This window comes from Onychostruthus taczanowskii, unplaced genomic scaffold (genome assembly GCF_017590055.1).
Source record: "Onychostruthus taczanowskii isolate IOZ18803 unplaced genomic scaffold, ASM1759005v1 scaffold84, whole genome shotgun sequence".
In the NCBI taxonomy this organism is placed as follows: domain Eukaryota; kingdom Metazoa; phylum Chordata; class Aves; order Passeriformes; family Passeridae; genus Onychostruthus; species Onychostruthus taczanowskii.
The window spans coordinates 3,078,813-3,098,140 of NW_024506332.1; the positions used below are offsets into that span (position 1 = coordinate 3,078,813).

The 19,328-nt window shown below is 57.4% G+C and overlaps 2 protein-coding genes across 7 annotated transcripts in view; both read left to right on the forward strand.

Annotated features, from left to right (window-relative positions):
• TCF7L1 (transcription factor 7 like 1) overlaps positions 1 to 4,114 on the forward strand; it is a 16,646-nt gene extending 12,532 nt beyond the window's left edge. For 2 of the 5 annotated variants that reach the window (XM_041424667.1, XM_041424668.1), the window contains 7 exons: positions 503 to 605; positions 851 to 934; positions 2,086 to 2,229; positions 2,316 to 2,475; positions 2,702 to 2,809; positions 3,322 to 3,400; positions 3,472 to 4,114. In XM_041424667.1, the coding sequence (XP_041280601.1) occupies positions 503 to 605; positions 851 to 934; positions 2,086 to 2,229; positions 2,316 to 2,475; positions 2,702 to 2,809; positions 3,322 to 3,400; positions 3,472 to 3,899 (1,106 nt within the window). In that variant the 3' untranslated portion in view covers positions 3,900 to 4,114. Of the gene's footprint in view, positions 1 to 502; positions 606 to 850; positions 935 to 2,085; positions 2,230 to 2,315; positions 2,476 to 2,701; positions 2,810 to 3,321; positions 3,401 to 3,468 lie in introns of all 5 variants that reach the window. The other 3 variants (XM_041424666.1, XM_041424670.1, XM_041424671.1) reach the window with 3 other exon arrangements.
• Positions 4,115 to 9,392: 5,278 nt separating this feature from the next.
• TGOLN2 (trans-golgi network protein 2) lies at positions 9,393 to 13,300 on the forward strand. 2 transcript variants are annotated; one of them, XM_041424673.1, is made up of 4 exons: positions 9,393 to 9,514; positions 9,787 to 11,207; positions 12,598 to 12,681; positions 13,173 to 13,300. In XM_041424673.1, exons 1-4 carry the CDS (start codon positions 9,445 to 9,447, stop codon positions 13,176 to 13,178), a joined length of 1,581 nt encoding a protein of 526 aa, XP_041280607.1. In that variant the 5' UTR covers positions 9,393 to 9,444; the 3' UTR covers positions 13,179 to 13,300. The 2 variants fall into 2 exon arrangements, with proteins under 2 accessions (XP_041280607.1, XP_041280606.1); XM_041424672.1 differs by having other exon boundaries at positions 9,423 to 11,207.
• The last annotated feature ends 6,028 nt before the right edge of the window (positions 13,301 to 19,328 follow it).

A 19,328-nucleotide genomic window follows, 5' to 3' on the forward strand; every position in this document is an offset into this window, starting at 1 on the left:
GGGGTGAGCAGGGGATGAGCAGAGCTGGGGGACATGTGTGGGGCAGCAGGGGCAATGGGGTGGGGGACACCTCTGGGGGAGCAGGGGGTGAACAGAGCTGGGGGAGCAAGGGGAATGGGGCTGGGGGACACCTGGGGGAGCAGGGGGTGAGGGACACCCTCTGGGGGAGCAGGGGGAGCTGTGGGGAGTGGGAAGGGGGGACTCTCCCATGGATGCTGCCTCTGCCTCTCAGCCCAATCTGGGAGGGGGCTGGGGGTGCAGGCAGGGACCTGGGGGGGTCCTTGCCCAGTGACAGCTCAGGCTGGGGTGTGGGGATCTCCCCAGGGCTCTGCTCTGGCTGTTTCAGCTCTGCCCAGCCTGGGTGATGTGAGGTGCTCAGTGGGAAATGGGGTGCTCAAAGGGATCTGGGGTGCTCAGGGAAAAGGTGCTGGAGGGCAGGGGGGGCTCTGAGGCTGCCGTGCCCCTGTTCTGACCCCCCTCCTGGCTCCCTCTCCCCCCACAGGGATCCCACGGCCGCCGCACCCCCCCGAGCTGCCCCCCTACTACCCGCTGTCACCTGGAGCCGTGGGGCAGCTGCCACACCCGCTGGGCTGGCTGGTGCCACAGTAAGGACGGGCTGACCCTGGCATGGGGACCCTGGGAGGCTCACTGACACCCTCCTCTTCCTCCTCCTGCTCTCTCCACTTCTCCTGCAGGCTCAGCAGGATGCTGCAGGCTCCTGGCGGGGTGGGAAGGGAGGGACTCCCTGCTGCTGGAAGATTTGGGAACCTTGCAGATGGAAATCAGCTGAAGACCACTCCGAGGAAGAGGAAAGGGATTTTTTTTCACCCTGAAACTTGTGTTTTTGTAGGCAAGGACAGCCCGTGTACTCCATTCCTGCTGGTGGCTTCCGGCACCCGTATCCCGCCCTGGCCATGAATGCCTCCATGTCCAGGTGGGTCTCGGGAGGGCAGGGACCCTCAGGGCCACCCCGGGGCTGGCACTGGCTTTGGGACACCTGGCTGCACACAGAGCATGTGCACAGAGCGGTCCCAGGACACTGAAAATACCCCCAGAGGGCGAGGCTGGTCCCCAGGGCTGGAGGAGTGGGACATCCCACGAGCTCAGGGCATCGCTGGGGCTGGACCAGTGTCACCATCTCAGAGCTGGGGTGGGATCTGGGGGCTTGCAGGTGGACTCAGGGTGTCCAGCGTGGCTTTGGGAAGTGCAGAGGATTTGGGATTTGCAGGGTGCATTGGGGTTTCCAGGGTGCATTGGGGTTTCTAGAGTGGATTTGGGGTTTCTAGAGTGGAATTGGGGTTTCCAGAGTGGATTTGGGGTTTCCAGGGTGGATTTGGGGTTTCTAGGGTAGATTGGGGTTTTCCAGTGAGGATTTGGGGTTTGGCACAGAGAGGTCCCAGGACACTGAAAATGCCCCCAGAGGGCAAGGCTTGTCCCCAGGGCTGGAGGAGTGGGACATCCCATGGGCTCAGGGCATTGCTGGGGCTGGACCAGTGTCACCATCTCAGAGCTGGGGTGGGATCTGGGGGCTTGCAGGTGGACTCAGGGTGTCCAGCGTGGCTTTGGGAAGTGCAGAGGATTTGGGATTTGCAGGGTGCATTGGGGTTTCCAGGGTGCATTGGGGTTTCTAGAGTGGATTTGGGGTTTCTAGAGTGGAATTGGGGTTTCCAGAGTGGATTTGGGGTTTCCAGGGTGCATTGGGGTTTCTAGAGTGGATTTGGGGTTTCCAGGATGGATTTGGGGTTTCCAGGGTGGATTGGGGTTTCTAGAGTGGAATTGGGTTTCCAGGATGGATTTGGGGTTTCCAGGGTGGATTTGGGGTTTCTAGGGTAGATTGGGGTTTTCCAGTGAGGATTTGGGGTTTCCAGAGTGGATTTGGGGTTTCCAGGGTGCATTGGGGTTTCCAGGGTGGACTGGGGCTCCAGCACAGTTTCGGGGTTTCCAGCGTGCTTTTGGGGTTCCAGCATGTTCCCAGCCTTTCCAGCTCGGCTGGGTTGAGGAAGGTGGTCTCTGAAGCCAGGAGGCTCTCGGGGGGGGGCTCCTTGGCTGCCTGTGACCCCCCTCCTGCGTGTCCCCCCGCTGCAGTCTGATGTCCAGCCGCTTCTCCCCGCACATGGTCCCGCCGCCCGCGCACGGGCTGCACCCCTCGGGCATCCCCCACCCCACCATCGTCTCGCCCATCGTCAAGCAGGAGCCCTCCCAGCCCAGCTCCAGCCCTGCAGGCAGCTCGTGAGTGGGGGCCGGGGGTCCTGGGGGTGGGGGCTGCTCCTGGGGAGGGGTCCTGACCCCCCCCATCCCGCTCCTTGCCGTGGCAGGAAATCCCCCGTGGCAGTGAAGAAGGAGGAGGAGAAGAAGCCCCACATCAAGAAGCCTCTGAATGCCTTCATGCTGTACATGAAGGAGATGAGGGCCAAGGTGGTGGCCGAGTGCACGCTGAAGGAGAGCGCGGCCATCAACCAGATCCTGGGCCGGCGGGTACGGGACCCCCGGGACCCCCCAGAGCCCCTGGCTTCCCTCCCCCCTGTATCAGACCCCTCCCCTGGGCACTGCCAGCTTGGGGAGCCCTGGGACCCCTCAGAGCTCCTGGCTTCCCTCTGCCCTGATCAGACCCCTCACCTGGGCACTGCCAGCCCAGGACCCCCCACCTGGCTTTGGGGTTCCTGGGCTGGCTCCGGGGTCCCCAGCGTGCTCTGCCCCGCAGTGGCACTCGCTCTCGCGGGAGGAGCAGGCCAAGTACTACGAGCTGGCGCGGAAGGAGCGGCAGCTGCACTCGCAGCTCTACCCGACCTGGTCGGCGCGGGACAACTACGTACGTGTGGGCCCGGCCCTCCCAGGGGCTGGCTGGGCTCGGGGGCAGAGTTTGGGGTGCTGGGGGTGCTGGCTGGGCTTGGAGGGCAGAATTTGGGGTGCTGGCTGTGCTTGGGGGGCAGAGTTTGGGATGGTGGGTGGGAGCTGGCTGTGCATGGAGGGCAGAATTCGGGGTGCTGGCTGTGCTCGGGGGGCAGAGTTTGGGATGCTGGGTGGGGCTGGCTGTGCTTGGGCAGAATTTGGGGTGCTGGGAGGGAGCTGGCTGTGCTTGGAGAGCAGAATTTGGGGTGCTCGGGGGTGCTGGCAGGGAGCTGGCTGTACGTGGAGTGCAGAATTCGGGGTGCTGGCTGTGCTTGGGGGGCAGAATTCGGGGTGCTGGCTGTGCTCGGGGGGCAGAATTCAGAATTCAGGCTGCTGGGGCCATGGCTGACAGCGCCAAGCCCCTGCAGATACTCCGCCAGCCGCGTTCCCCACCGCAGCAGCCGCCGCAGGAGCTGAAACTCTCTTTTCCAGGGCAAGAAGAAGAAGCGGAAGCGCGAGAAGCTGGCCCAGCAGCAGCAGCAGCAGCAGCAGCAGAGCCACGACGCCGACAGTGAGTACCCCCCGCCCGGCCGCCCCCGCGCCGCGCCGCGCCCCTCACGGCCTGCCTGTCCCCCCCAGCAGGCTCGCTGCCCTCCCGGAGCAAGAAGCCCTGCGTGCCCTACCTGCCGGCCGAGAAGCCGTGCGCCAGCCCGGCCTCGTCCCACGGCAGCATGCTGGACTCGCCGGCCACGCCGTCGGCCGCGCTGGCCTCGCCCGCCGCGCCGGCCGCCACGCACTCGGAGCAGGCCCAGCCGCTCTCGCTCACCACCAAGCCCGAGGCCAGGGCCCAGCTCGCCGTCCTCGCCAGCAAAGCCTCCTCTTCTTCCTCCTCCTCCTCTTCCTCCTCCTCCTCCAGCCTCGGCAGCCCGCCCTCGCTGCTCTCCAGGCCTGTCCCCTTTGCCTCGGTGACCCCCACGGCCCTGCTGGCCGCCCCCCCCGGCTCCGTGCCGGCCGCCCTGGCCGTGCTGCAGACGCAGCCCCTGTCCCTGGTCACCAAACCTGCTGACTGAGGGACAGTCCTGCCCCCCTGTCCGCTTCCCCCACGCCCCCTCCCCGCTGTACATTGCAGAAGCCACAATCAAGATTCAAAAGCAGCCAAAATCATTATTGGTCAATATTTGACCCTTTCTGAACTCTTTGGAAGCAGACTCTGGAGGAAGGGGCTTTCTGCTCAGAGCTGCTGCCAGCAGTCGACCTAAAGACTGTTTTTATTAAAAAAAAAGGAGAAAAAAAAAAAAAAGGAAAAAAAAAATAATGGAATAGACCCTCCACAAGGTGCCGACGATGGGGGTCTCTGGGATGAGCTGAGTGCCCGTCGCTGCCGTGGGGCACGGGGATGAGCCCCGCACGGTGATGCCAGCACCAAACACGGCAGGAGTTGACTGGAACTGGCACTCCATCCCGGCTCCAGGAGCAGGAAGGCCTCCAGCTGCTCCCAAAATCCTGCTCCCGCGCCCAGCTCCGTCCTGGCAAGGAGCTGGCCCTGCCCCGGGGATGCTGCTTCGTCGGTGCTGCTCCTGCCCGCGCTCGTGCTGGGGTGGGCAGGGTCTGGGGCTGAGCCCTGGGAGGGGTTGTGTTTTTATCACCTCAAAATCCTGTTATTTTTCACAAAAGGAAATAAAACTACAGCTGCAGCTCGTGGTGTGAGTGTGGTCTGTGTGGGAAGCGCTCGCCACTTTTCCTCTGCCACCTTCCTGGGAAATACCTCGGGATGGAATCCCAGTCCTGCTCCCGAGGTCCAGCCCCTCTGTCGATGGGCTCAGGGGGATTTTGGGGTGTCCACCAGCAGTGTAAAGCTTGCTGGAGTTACCCAGGCATCAGGACATGGGGGGTTGGTGAACCAGTGCCCGAGAAGCCGGGGAGGGGGAGTTACTGGTGTGTACTGGGTCCTCTGGGCCTGCTTCTTGCAAACCAGGGATGAAAAAGGACCAGCAGAAAACCAACTTGATGGATTTTCAACCCATTTGGAGACCTCAGTCAGTTCCATATTGGGTGTATCAGGACTCTTCCCTCTCCTGGTATTTCAGCAGGGAAAAAAACCCAATTTTCCGCCTGGAACTCACGATTTTTGTTTCTGTTGCAGACTGGCTTGGAGCTGCACCTGCCTGGAGCTAATTTAGCCTGATGGATTTTCAACTCATTTGGAGTCAGTTCCATATTGGGTGTATCAGGACTCTTCCCTCTCCTGGTATTTCAGCAGGGAAAAAAACCCAATTTTCCGCCTGGAACTCACGATTTTTGTTTCTGTTGCAGACTGGCTTGGAGCTGCACCTGCCTGGAGCTAATTTACGGGGTTCACAGTCCTGTTGCATTCCCCTCTGGAACTCCCTGCCCTGCCTGGCTGCTCTCCACCCTCATCCCTCCTGCATTTTGGGGAGCATGGTGTCCTCCATTCCCAGGCGTGGTTGTGGCTGAGCTCATCCCATAGCTGCTGGGCCTGGTGGGACTTTGGTGCTTTTGGGGCATCAGTGACACTTTTTCCTCCTGTCCTGACATTTCTCTTCTCCTTTCCAGTGCTGAGAAGCCACCAGGGAAGTATTTTTAAGGAAGTGAAGCAGCAGCAGTCACCTGCCTGCAGGTAGAGGGGAAAGGGAGCCTCACAGGGACTGAGGAGGATCTGTCTGTGTTTTCCAGATGTGCAGGATGTTGGCGTCCATATCTGCAGCAGAAAACACCTGGATTTGAGGATTTTCATACCAGAGCTGGGCAGAGCTACAAAAACTCACACCTGAGCCAGGGCCAAGCCACGGGCACTGACATGAGCCCTGGGGACACACCTGGGGCTGGCTCCAAAACCTTGAGAAAGCTCCTGATGCCTTTGCAAGCAGCAGTGGCACCTCCAGCAGGAGCATGGCTACTCTATCCAGCTCAGGACCATCCTGTGGACAGCTGGAATTGCCAGCTTGGAGCATCCAGAGCTGCCAGAGCCGAGCTGGGAGCCGCGAGCAGAGAGCGCAGCTCACAGAAATGTTGGGTGCCACCAAATCCTCCGAGTGCCCTGAGCATCCCTGCTGTGGCCACACCCAGATCTGGGACGTGCTTCCATTCCACACTCCAAATTATTTTAGATTTCTTGCTTCCAGAGAGGAAAAATCTGTGCGAATTCTGGGCTGGAGCAGGATTGCTCCTGGGGAGGAGCAGCCACGTGTCGTGCAGCTGGGGCAGAGGGGATTAGGGTGTCACCCAGAACGTGCGTGGCCGTGGCTTGAAAAGAGGCAAAACGGAGCTTTTTTGAGAGAAACCGTTCCAAGAAAGCGGTTTTTGGTGAGCAGCGCCTGGAGGACGCGCGGCCCCGCTCTCCCCAGCACCAGGAGCAGGCTGTGCACAAGCAGCCCCTTGAATTGGATTTCATGGGACATTAGAGGCATGGAGAGACCTGTCACAAGGATTAAATCCGAGCCAGAGCCAGACAGCTTCAAACAGATGTTGGGCTTCAGCAGGAGAATATTCCTTTGTTTGACTCAGTGTTTTCCCATACGGAAAAGGAACATCTGTTCCAAAGCTTTCGGGGTGCTCTGGAGCTGGGGCAGGGTGGGATTATCCCTGCCAGGAGCAATTGGCCACCAAGCCCTGCTCCTGGGGAAGAAGGTGACACCAGGGGAGCAGTGCCCCAGCGCTGGGTGCCCACTGGAACAGATGGAGGGATCCATGTCCCCGTCACGCCTGCAGCTGGGTGACAATTCAGCGTGGCTGTCCACGGAAAATGGGGCCCTCTGGATTTCACTTGTCCTCTGGAATACTTCTGCAGGAGGTCTGTCTGCCCATGGGAGGGGACTGGAGCATGTTGTTCTTTAAGGTCCCTCCCAACCTGAACCATTCCGTGGTGCTAGAAGAGGAGAACTCTGGGGTTTGTCTTTGTTGTAGGAAAAAACTTGGACATCCTTCGTATTTCCATCGGGGACGATGTGACCAGGAGGTCTGGCGGCTCCACTGCTCAGCTTTGGACAAGTTTTGGGTGATGTTCCCCATGATTTAACTTGTCCTCAGAGCCAGGAGGTGAAATGGAGCCGGCAGCCCAGGATGTGGGGGGGTCTGGGATAGTCCCCAGCAGTGGGAATGTGCCTCAAGGGGCTCCAGGAGAGCTGGGGAGGGACTGGGGACAAGGCATGGAGGGACAGGACACAGGGAATGGCTCCCCACTGCTAGAGGGCAGGGCTGGATGGGAGATTGGGAACTGGGAATTGTTCCCTGTGAGGGTGTGAGGCCCTGGCACAGGGTGCCCAGAGCTGCTGTGGCTGCCCCTGGATCCCTGGCAGTGCCCAAGGCCAGGCTGGACACTTGGAGCACCTGGGACAGTGGGAGCTGTCCCTGCCATGGCAGGGGGGTGCAACGAGGTCACCTTTAAGATTCCATCCAGCCCCAAAGCGTTCCCTGAGCGCCTGGAAAGGTCAGGGACCCTCCCCAGCTGTCCCCTGGCCACTGCCCCGTGGGTTCCTGGCCAGGGGCTGGGCACAGAGCCTCGCTGGGGGCACCTGGGCGGCTCCTCCTGTCCCCAAAACACGATTCCTTCATCCCAGCCACCCCTCCCTTCCCAGCCCTGCCCCCCCGCAGGCTGGCCAGGCACTAATTGAAAAGCCTAATGAGGTCCCAGGGGTCTCCTGCAGAGATGGAGCTAATTAGGGGCTGCACCACGAGCTCTGAGGTTTCTTCAAACCTCTTTTTTTTCGGGGGCTGGAGGGGAGGGAGCGCCAGATGTCCGGGGTAAGGCTGCTGCTCCCGTCCTCAGGGCTCCTGCCAGAGCAGCTGGTGCAGAGGCAGTGGCTACACTTAATACATTTTAATTAGCATCATTAAATTCTTCCATTTGCTAATTGTTTCTCCTTTTGATCCTTTATCCTGCCCAGATTAGCCCTCGGGGGGAAGGGGGCGGGATGGGGGATGCAGACACGTCGGGCGAGGTGAGGACTTTATTATCCTGACACCAGGCCTTGGGACAGCACGGTAAAACACCCCAATTAGCGTTAATTAAGGCCAGATCCGCGTGTCCAGCCTGCTCAGGGAAAGAGCCGTCCCCAAAAAGTGAATCTGCAGGGGTTGGTGAGAGCAGAGGGCACCAGGAACGCCCCAAAACTGGAGGTGGGATGCAGAGCCCTGCTCAGGTGAGAGCGTGCTCAGGTGTTGGGGTGTCCAGGAGCTGCACCCGTGGTCCTTGGGGGTCCCTCCCAGCCTGGGATACCCCAGGATCCATGATCCAGGATCCAGGAGGAGCAGCTGCCATCGGCCAGCAGGTGAGGGGAGGTCAGTGCTCCTCCTCATCCTGATGGATCCCAGCAGAAATGCTGGATCAGGGCTGTGCCAGCCTCATCCATGGGCAGAATTCCATCCCCAGGGGCACAAACTCAGCCTCTGCTCAATCCCTCTTGACTTCCAGGGGGTGGGTGAGGGCCAGGCGTGAGAAACAGCCTCAGTGCTCGGCTAAAATCCCGAAAAAGCCTCGGGCCAGCGGCTCTGGTCTCCCTGGAAAGGCTGGCACGGGCAGGGCCGAGCAGCAGGGACGGCTGGAGCGTGCTGAACTGAGCTGGGAGTGCCCAGAGGATTGGGAAAAGAGGAGAAAATCAGCCCCAATCCGCCACACTCCAAGGCAGGATCATTCCCAGTCACCGTGTGGGACCCAGCTGGTTTCCATGTGACGTTTTTCCTGTGTTTTAGGGTTAAATGGAGCGACTGGAGCGGGCCGTGAACCCATGGAAGAGTGATTCCTGCTGGAGACGGGATATTCAGCCTGGAGAAGGGAGATTTGACAGACTAAACCAGAGAATCTGAAAGAAGAGAACAGTTCTGGGTGTCTGCTGGCGGGCACAGCCAGTTTCCTGCTCTGGAACAGGACATGCCCGCTTGGGCCAAGAAAGGAAAACAACAGGTTATCCAAAAAAAATGGACCGGCGTCTGAAAAATAGCAGGTTATCCGAAAAAAGTAAATAGAATCCGGAAAGCAACAGGGTAAATAAATAAATAATTAATACCTGAAAAATACCGGGTTATCCAAAAGCAGCAGGTTCTCCAGAGCTGTGGAAAAGGAAAAGGAAAAGGAAAAGGAAAAGGAAAAGGAAAAGGAGCCCAGATTTCCTGCCGCCTGTCTTCACTGACTCCCCGTCCCAGGCTCTCAGGGCAGGGAAACAGACCCCAGATGGGCGGGTTTTGCCCCAAACCGGCGGGATTTACCCCAAATCTGTGGGTTTTACCCCAAATCTGTGGGTTTTACTCCAAATCTGTGGGTTTTACCCCAAACCTGTGGGTTTTACCCCAAATCTGTGGGTTTTACCCCAAAATGCGGCTGTGACCGCGCAGGGATGTGCCCACCAGGAGGCGCCAACCGCCTCCCAAAGGGGCTCTCAAGCCCCGCCCCCAGCCGGAACAAGCCCCGCCCCACCAGCGCGGCCACGCCCACAACTCTCCATTATCAAGCCACCGAGGCTCCGCCCAGGCGCTCAAACCCCGCCCAGTCGCGCTCAGTCTCCGCCCCCTCTCGGCCGTTCTCGCTCCCTGCCGTTCCCTCGCGTTCTCGCGAGAGCCGTGCCCGGAAGCGGCCGAGCCGGCGCTGAGGGCCCGCCCGCCATGGAGGCCCCGCGGGCGCTGCCGCTGCTCCCGCTGCTGCTGCTCCTCCTCCAGGGGCTCTGCGCCGCCGGTACGCCGGGCCGGGCGCTGCGATGGGGGCGGGAGAGGGCAGCGAAGCCCTTGGGGCGGGGGTGGGTCAGGCACCGCGCTCGGTTTGGGGGCGTCCTCTGCCCTTGGGGCTCCGCCGCGTTCGGTTCCCTCTCCGGCCTCGGCAGCCCCGCTCCCCCGAGCTTCCCGTTCCCCTCGGCTCCCCCGCTCCTGTGGCGTGTCCCCTCGTGCCGCGCCCCTCGGGGGTCTCCCCTCGGCCCCCGCTGACCGGGCTCCCCGTGTTTGCCGCTGCAGAAACCTCGCAAGCGGAGAGCGGCGGATCTTCCGCGCTGTCTGGGGCAGCCGGAGCGGCTGGCAGCCACGAGCACACGAGCACACCCACAGCGAGCGGGAACGAGCAGAAGAATGACGAGAAGTCCAGCAGTGGTGACCCCCAAACAGGCACGAGCGGCACAGACAAACAGCAGGACAACAATCCCACTGGAAAGGGCACCGACGACGAGGAGAAGAAGAAAAAACAGTCCCAGAAAGGCACAGAGGCTGCTCAGGGTGACCAAGGTGCACACGGCAATGGTGCAAGCAGCAGTGCAGCAGGGCAGCAAGGAGCTGTGAGCCAGAACAGCAACAGTGGTGACACAGGGAAAACAGGCAGCAGTGGGCAGGGGAGCACAGCGGGCAGCTCTGCTGGCCAGGGCAGCACCAACAGTGCCACTGATGGCCAGGGCAATGCCAACAGTGCCACTGATGGCCAGGGCAATGCCAACAGTGCCACTGATGGCCAGGGCAATGCCAACAGTGCCACTGGCGGCCAGGGCAATGCCAACAGTGCCACTGATGGCCAGGGCAATGCCAACAGTGCCACTGATGGCCAGAGCAACACGGGGAGCAGCACTGGAGGCACGAGCAGCACAGGCAGTGGCACTGGTGTCCAGAGCAGCACAGGCAGTGGCACTGATAGCCAGGGCAATACAGGGAGCAGCATCAATGGCCAAAGTGGCAGCCAGAACAACATCAACAGTGGGCAGAAGAGTGTCAGCCAGGCAGGGGGCACCGAGAACGGGGGCAGCAAAGAGGACAAGAGCAACAATGACAAGGATAGCAATGGCAAAGATGACAATAAGAACACAAATGGCAGCACCAAAAAGGACAACACCAACCAGAACATCAACAAGCAGAACAGCAACACCCAGGGCAGCAACACCCAGGACGACAGCAAGAAGGAGCAGGGCAGCACTCAGGGCAGTGATGGCAAGGACAAGAACACAAGTGGCAGCACCAAGCAGAACATCAACACCCAGGACAGCACCAACCAGGACCAGAGCAACACCCAGGGTGGCACCAGCCAGGGCAGCAGTGACAGGAACCAAGCTGGCCAAGGAGGGCAGCAGGCCCAGGCTGAGAGCCAGGGCAGCGCTGCTGATGAGCAGCCTCACGGCCAGGAGGGCGCACAGAAGTCCCAGGAGGAGCAGAGCCCTGTGTCACAGCCAGCTCCCTCCCCTGGGGAGGGCGACAGCTCCTTGGAAAACGAAGAGAGCGCCGTGGAGGACGTGGCCAAAGCCGAGGAGGGCAGTGACACCTCCTTGGATCTGCACAGGGACAAGAGTGTCCCCTCCCTGCCCAGGGCCCGCTCGGAGAGCAGCCACTTCTTTGCCTACCTGGTGAGCACAGCTGTGATTGTGGCTGCCCTGTACGTGGCCTACCACAACAAACGCAAGGTGAGCAGCCCTGCTGGAGCCCCCGGCCTTGCCCTGGGGCTTGGAGTGCTTCTGAGGGTCCCAGGAGGAGGGAGGAGATGAATCTGAGTCCATATTTCTCAGAAGGCTGGTTTGTTATTGAATAGATATGATAATATATTAATATACTTTATAAATATTATTATTATAGGATAATATATTATATATTGTAGCCATGATCTTTTATGAAAAATCCTTTGCTAGGATTTTTCTCCTGAGAAGCTGAGGAGCCTCAGGAAAGAAATGTATAAACAATAACTGTCTGCTGCTGTGGAATGCAGCAGGTGCAGCTGTGTTTGGTGCATGATGGTTGTTTCTAATTAATGGCCAATCACAGTCAGCTGGCTCAGACTCTCTGGGAGTCACAAGCCTTTGTTATTCATTCCATTTTTGTCCTTTCCAGCCTCCTGATGGATCCTTTTCTCTCTATTCTTTTAGTATAGTTTTAGTATATCATTTTAATATAATATATATAATATAATAGATCAGCCTTCTGAAACATGGAGTCAAGATTCATGTCTCTTCACACAAAGCATCAGCCATAATATATGATAATATATCATAATTATATGATAATACATGAATATATTATGATATTATATTATAATTTTTAAAATACTAAACCATAGAGGAAGGACACAAACAGAAGGCTAGACAGGAATGAATAATTAATAAAAACCCCTGACAGATCAGAGGCCAGCAAAGCTGGACTGGGGCTGGTCATGAAGTAAAAACAATTCACATGGAACCAGTCAAAGATGCACCTGCCACATTCCAAAGCTGCAAAACACAGGGAGAAGCAAGCAGACAATACTGTTTTTCTTTTCCTCTGAGGCTTCTCACCTTCCTGGGCCAAGGGATTTTTCATAAAATATCTTGGTGGCAGGTGGGACCAGCCCTTTCCCCTCATCCTGACTGGTTTCTCACCAGTATCTCCCAGTTTGGTCCACGTTTGTGTGGTCCCACAGCAGCAGGAATGGGGCTGGCTCTGGTGGGAACTGGGTGTTCTCAGCTCTGCTGCTGGTTTTCAGAGGTGAAACCACAAAGGGTTGTGAGATCCCTCCATCTTATTTCTGACAGTTGCCTGCTGGCAGTTTTCTGTAGCAGCAACACGAGATTGGGGTTGTGTTTTCTCACATAAAGCTGGTTTTGAGGGAGGAAAAAAAAAAAAAAAAGAAAATTCTTACTGTTTTCTGCTTGTTGAGCAAATCTCCTTGTCTGTCTTAGGAATGGTTGAGTACTGGCATTTAATGTTTCTAGTGCTTGGGCACAGGAAAAGGGTGGTGGGAGCAGATGAGCAAAAAACCAGAGGTGAGCCTGTGCTGGTAGCTGCTGTTCCACTCACCCTGTCTCCATTTTTCTCTCTCCAAAGATCATTGCTTTTGCTCTGGAAGGAAAAAGATCAAAAACTGGTCGACGGCCCAAATCTGGTGATTATCAGAGACTGGATCAGAAGGTGAGATTCCAGCCCAAAGTGGGGGTTGGAAACACAAAATACTGTCCCTTTGCATTAGAAAGGGTCCCAAAGCCCCAGCTCAGGAGTTTGGGAAAAGCCAGTTTGGTGCAGAAACAGGGTTTTGCCAGGAAATGGAGAAATACGACTGAGAAGTGCTGGCAGAGCTGACCCAGGGCACAGATGGGACAGTCTCGAGCTGGGCTGTGCTGAATGACTTTGGCACTGATCCTGATGACTTGTCAGAGAGGATTTTAGTGGGAGAAAGGGTAGGATTTGTGGAGAAATCCCTTTCTTCTCTCCCTTTAAACCCTGTTCCATGTCTTGCCCTTCAGGGCAGATGTGCCTGTCGTTATTTTCTGCCACAGGAAGAGGAAAGTTAGGAAAACAAAGGCAAGAGCTCGTGTTTGCTTTGGGAGCTTCTCAGCCCACTGGAGTCAGCAGAATAATCCTGAGCTTTCAGGTGGTGCCAACCTTTCCTCTTGCCTTTGCAGATCTAGATTCCTCCTCAGATGATGGCGGGGATGCAGTGCTGCCACAGCTGGATTCCAGTCCACGGGAAGGAGGGCAAATGCTTTTTGTTTTGCACCTGCACCTTGATAAAACCTCTCACTTCCCTAAATTGCTCCTTTCCCAGCTGCCTTGTTTTCCCCCTGGGTGTCTGGCTGCTGGAAAAGCCAGACCCTGAACTTGTGTGTCCCGATGCAATGGGATTTGCCATCTGCTGGATTGACCCCTCCTTCTGGGGGGAGAAATTAAGGATCTGCTGCACAATGAGCCATGGGACTGTCCCTTGCCTGGGAGCAAAGCTGCCTTGCTCTCCTCCTGCCCTCCTTCTCCACCTGCTGGGTTTGGATGCTCAGGTTGGGAGCACGTGAGTTCTCTTGTGCTCGTTTGGAATGGACCCAGCACAGACTCAGATTTGGGTTTTCTCTCCCTGATCAGCTTTCCCAGTCTCACACCCAGATTCCCTTTTTCACACACACCTTTGGCCGTGCTGAAGCAGTTTTTGTAGCTCCTAATTCGTGCTCCATGCAGGTCTCTCCCCTCCCAGTGCTCCCAGTTCAGCTGTTACACTGGGGGTGTTGGTTGTGGTGGGGGGTTCAGGCTGGGGGAGCTCCGTGCCCTGTTGGGTCAGGGATTCAGATGGGAAGATTGCTTCCTGCCCTTGTCAGGTGTGGGAAGGAAGGAATGTAAAGCCCTGAGGAGTTTGGGATGAGTGAAGCTCCCAGTCCCTCCAGTTTGGGCTGGTACTGGTCAGCCCAAGGGTTGGTGCCCCACTTACACCTGTGAGGTGCTTTTCATTCCTGCAGTTCTACTCCCCAGAGGTTTCTGGAGAGGGCACAAAGTACCTGCTTGGCTCCTGCTTTGGATTTTTCCAGGGGGAGCCCAGAGCTCCTCAGGTGGGCACCCAGCTGTGCCACATCAGGTGCCAGGCGTGTGCCAGTCCCACACTTGCTGACTGACTGCATGGGAAGAGTCCCAGAATGGTTAAATTCCCTGCTGGGGGGCTTTTTTTCTGGCCTTGCCAGGATTGGGAACAATCTCCTTGCCCTGTGGTCACCTTGGACAAGGGCAGAGCTGTTTCCTGGTCACTGTGAAAGCTGCAGCTCTACTTTTGATTTCCTAATGCTTCATTCCAAGAGGGGAGGGAGGGCTTGGCCTTCTCCAAACCCTAAAACCATCCTTTCCCTTTTTGCTGGCTCTTGGCAAGCTTGAGAGTCCCTGTTGGCTTTAAAGAGTTCTCAGGGTTTCCCTAGGAAACATTTAGGATGCTAAAAGGACTTCCAGGAGTTGTTTGGAGAGCAGGAGGGTGGAGGGAAGGGAAAGGGAAACAGGGCTGGGAATGCAGCTCTGGGGAAAAAGGGTGGGAACCTCCTGCCCCCCAAAACACCCTCCAGAGCCCCTGAGGGATCAGCCAGGCTTGGGGAGGGGACAGTGGCTTTTTGGACACAGCAGGGAGACAAACCCTGCTGCAGTGTGTGGGATTCCTGGGCTGCTCTTGCTGGGGTTCTTGGAGTGTGTGCTCTTTTTGGAGTGTGAGTGCTCTACACTTGCTTTGTCCTGGTTTGTGTTTTTTTTTTAAACTGAATAATTATTTAGAAAGACTTTCTGTTTTTTCAGCATCTACTTTTCTGTCCTGGGAGCTGTTTCAAACCCTCTCTTGCACCAGGCTGTGGGAATCCCACCCTGCTGCCAGCAGGGGAGGGAATATTTTGGACCTCAAGCACCTGGATCCCAGGCTGAGCCAAGCATTCCTGAGGGTAATGAGAGGGTCTGGGGAGAGGCACATCTCACACCAGGCTGAATTGTGGTGTTTTCCCCCAAAATCTCCCCACCAGCACTTCCCAAGGGTGATGTGTTCTGCCAACAGTCTGGGCTGCCCCAGACTTCTGGGGTTTGCTCCCAGTTTGTTGAGTTTTGTGGTGTTTATGCAACGTGTCCCAAAGGATCAAGGTGCACAGAACCTTTTCCCTTTGGACACACGTGCTTTCCGTGGATGCTGTCTGTTGGTACAGGGGGGGGTTTTTGCCAAATATTCCTACTTTCTAGGCTTGAACCAGCTCTGGGGAAAAAGGGTGGGAACCTCCTGCCCCCCAAAACACCCTCCAGAGCCCCTGAGGGATCAGCCAGGCTTGGGGAGGGGACAGTGGCTTTTTGGACACAGCAGGGAGACAAACCCTGCTGCAGTGTGTGGGATTCCTGGGCTGCTCTGGCTGGGGTTCTTGGAGTGTGTGCTCTCTTTGGAGTGTGAGTGCTCTACGCTTGCTTTGTCCTGGTTTGTGGTTTTTTTTTAAACTGAATAATGATTTAGAAAGGCTTTCTGTTTTTTCAGCATCTACTTTTCTGTCCTGGGAGCTGTTTCAAACCCTCTCTTGCACCAGGCTGTGGGAATCCCACCCTGCTGCCAGCAGGGGAGGGAATATTTTGGACCTCAAGCACCTGGATCCCAGGCTGAGCCAAGCATTCCTGAGGGTAATGAGAGGGTCTGGGGAGAGGCACATCTCACACCAGGCTGAATTGTGGTGTTTTCCCCCAAAATCTCCCCACCAGCACTTCCCAAGGGTGATGTGTTCTGCCAACAGTCTGGGCTGCCCCAGACTTCTGGGGTTTGCTCCCAGTTTGTTGAGTTTTGTGGTGTTTATGCAACGTGTCCCAAAGGATCAAGGTGCACAGAACCTTTTCCCTTTGGACACACGTGCTTTCCGTGGATGCTGTCTGTTGGTACAGGGGGGGGTTTTTGCCAAATATTCCTACTTTCTAGGCTTGAACCAGCACATGATTTGTTTCCTGCTGCAGTGCAATGCACCTTGCTTGGAAGGATCAGAATTTTTTACAGTTCTTTGTACTGTTCTTTTTTATTTTCCGTGTGGTGAAATCAGCGAGTGGATTAAAAAAGACCCAAAAGGTTGAGTTTTCACTTCTCTCTTGGTGCTGTTTTTTTCACGTCCTTTGCATGGTTTTCACTGACACCTGGCACCAAAGGTGCAGGGTGGCTCCTCTTTATGCAAAACCCCTTTGGTTTTGATAAAAACACCTGGTTTTGTGGAGCTGTCTGTGCTCAGAGCTCCGTGTGCAGCCGGAAGGAGCCCAGACAGACCCAGGCAGAGCGGATTCGAAATTTCCAGCCTGCTTTCCATGCCCCAGCATCAGCCCAGCTCCACTGGGTGCTGTGAGGTCAAGGCCCAGGAGGAGATTAAATTTCTCTGGACACAGCTTAGTCATGAGCTCTGCTCTTGGATTTCTTCTTCTTCCTCCTGCAGGGAGCCCCAGAGGGCAATCCCAGCATGTCCCAGCTCCTTGGAGCAGCAGCTGGAGGCTGGAAGAGAGTGCTGTGGAACAGGGAGGAGAAGGTGCCCGGCCCCCAGTGATGCTGAGGCTGCTCAGGGGAGTGTTTCCTGCCGGGAGTGGAACAGAGTCCCTCCTTTCCCCGCCTCCTTTCCCTCCCAGGAGGAAATCCTGCCTTCCATGCTCCTCCAATCCCAGCTGGGAGCAGGCAGCGCCGCTGGTTTTCCTGGGGATGGGCTGCTGAGCTTGCAGGAGGGAAAAAAAGAGTGAAAATTGGGGATGGGGGAGTTGGGAGAGACCTTACAGAGCCCCCCAGTTCCAAGCCTTGCTGCCAGAGGCTCAAAGCACTGCTCTGCTCTGTGTCCTTAGGGTGATTTCCCAAAAAAACCCACTGCACTGAAGCCCCTGCCTGCCCTCACCCTGATCTCAGAGGGCTGGAAAGGCCCCAAAATACTTTGGCAGGCGTGGTGGGGCAGGAACAGCCCCTCAGGTCAGGTCTTGTCCCTGGTGCAGGAAGCAGAGGGGGCACCCCAGGGGTGGGGAGTGCCCGTGGGGTTATGTGCATGTGGGGGTCAAAGTCCACGAGTGGAAATAATGCCAAATAAATTCAGAAATGATTTGCCAGCTGGGTTGGGCTCTGCTTATCAGGGCAGGATTGAGACATTCTGATAGAGGCAGTTCAGCAGAGAGGCCCTGAGGGTGGAGGAGCTCTCATGCATGAGAAACTGGGTGAAACTGGGTGAAAGTGGGCACCCAGTTGTGCCCTTCAACCCTCTTTGAGTGCAACTCAAGAGAGTGCAACTCTTCCCCAGCTGGGGGTTGGGCTCTTCTGACAGGAGACAGGATGAGAGGAAACAGCCTCAGGCTGTGCCAGGACAGGCTCAGGCTGGATTTTGGGAAGATTCCTCTATGGAAACAGCAGTCCAGGTCCTGAGCAGAGGTGGAGACTCCATCCCTGGGGGGGTTTAGCAGCTGTTGTGGCACCTGGGGCCATGGGTCAGTGGTGGCCTTGGCAGCTGGACTTGGTGGTCTTGGGGTTTTCCAGCCCAGAAGATTCCAGGGATCTGTGAAATGCTGCATGCACTCCCAGTGAGCCCAGCCTGCAAACCCCATGAACCACCCCGGGTTTGTTTTATCTCATCTTCTCCTGAAGGCTCTGAGTCCTGCACGGCCTCCTGAGCAAACAGGTGAGCCTGAGCTGATCTCACAGCAGGTATTTTCCTTACGGGCAGGGCACCAGCCAAGCAAACACATCAGCTTTGCCTCTGCATGACAAATTCCATGGTCTGGGACCATTGGTTTGGATTTAAAAAAAACCACCAAAATGGCTGAGATGGCATTTGCAAGGTTGGAGCTGTTTGGGGTGAGGAAAGCAGGAGGAGAGGCAGGTTTGGGTCTCCTCGGAGCTGCTGGGGGAAGGTTGGGTGTCACTGGGCCTAAATCAGAGTTCCTGCTCTGCAGAGGGTCCCTGGGAAGAGGACCTGGCTTGTTAAACCCTCCCCCCAACAGGCTGAGCCCCTCACCTTCCCAGAGGAATTTTTGGGTTGGTTTTCCTGTAGCTTGTCCCTTCCTCTCCACGTGTGGCAGGGCACAAGGTGCTGCTGGTCACTCAGGTGTTGCCCGTGTCTGCAGCAGGCTGGGAGTGAAGCAGGAGCCTGCAGGAACGTGGATCTGCAGGGCTGAGGAAGGATGCACAGCCTGCAGGGTGAGAGGAGGGACAGGAACATTGTCTCCTGTTTGGGAGAGACCTTAGAGACCACCCAGTGCCACCCCTGCCATGGCAGGGACACCTCCCACTGTCCCAGGTGCTTCAAGTGTCCAGCCTGGCCTTGGGCACTGCCAGGGATCCAGGGGCAGCCACAGCTGCTCTGGGCACCCTGTGCCAGGGCCTCACACCCTCACAATGAACAATTCCTCATTCCCAATATCCCATCCATCCCTGCTCTCTGGCAGTGGGAGCCATTCCCTGTGTCCTGTCCCTCCAGGCCTTGTCCCCAGCTCTCCTGGAGCCCCTTCAGGCCCTGCAAGGGGCTCTGAGCTCTCCCTGCAGCTTCTCCTCTCCAGGTGAACATTCCCAGCTCTCCCAGCCTGGCTCCAGAGGGGTTCCAGCCCTGGAGCAGCTCCATGGCCTCCTCTGGACCAGGAGCTCCACATCCCTCTGGTGTTGGACCAGAGCTGGGGGGAGCTCTGCAGGAGGGGTCTCACCTGGGCTGGAGGTGCCAGAGCAGCCTCCCCAGTTCCCTGCTGTGCCCGTGGGCTCCCCAAGAGGCTGACTCTGGGTGATCTCTCCTGGCAGGGGGGAGAGGAGGGACAGGAACATTGTCTCCTGTTTGGGAGAGACCTTAGAGACCACCCAGTGCCACCCCTGCCATGGCAGGGACACCTCCCACTGTCCCAGGTGCTTCAAGTGTCCAGCCTGGCCTTGGGCACTGCCAGGGATCCAGGGGCAGCCACAGCTGCTCTGGGCACCCTGTGCCAGGGCCTCACACCCTCCCAGGGAACAATTCCCAGTTCCCAATCTCCCATCCAGCCCTGCCCTCTAGCAGTGGGGAGCCATTCCCTGTGTCCTGTCCCTCCATGCCTTGTCCCCAGCTCTCCTGGAGCCCCTTCAGGCCCTGCAAGGGGCTCTGAGCTCTCCCTGGAGCTTCTCCTCTCCAGGTGAACATTCCCAGCTCTCCCAGCCTGGCTCCAGAGGGGTTCCAGCCCTGGAGCAGCTCCATGGCCTCCTCTGGACCTGCTCCAGGAGCTCCACATCCCTCTTATGTTGGATCAGAGCTGGGGGGAGCTCTGCAGGAGGGGTCTCACCTGGGCTGGAGGTGCCAGAGCAGCCTCCCCAGTTCCCTGCTGTGCCCGTGGGCTCC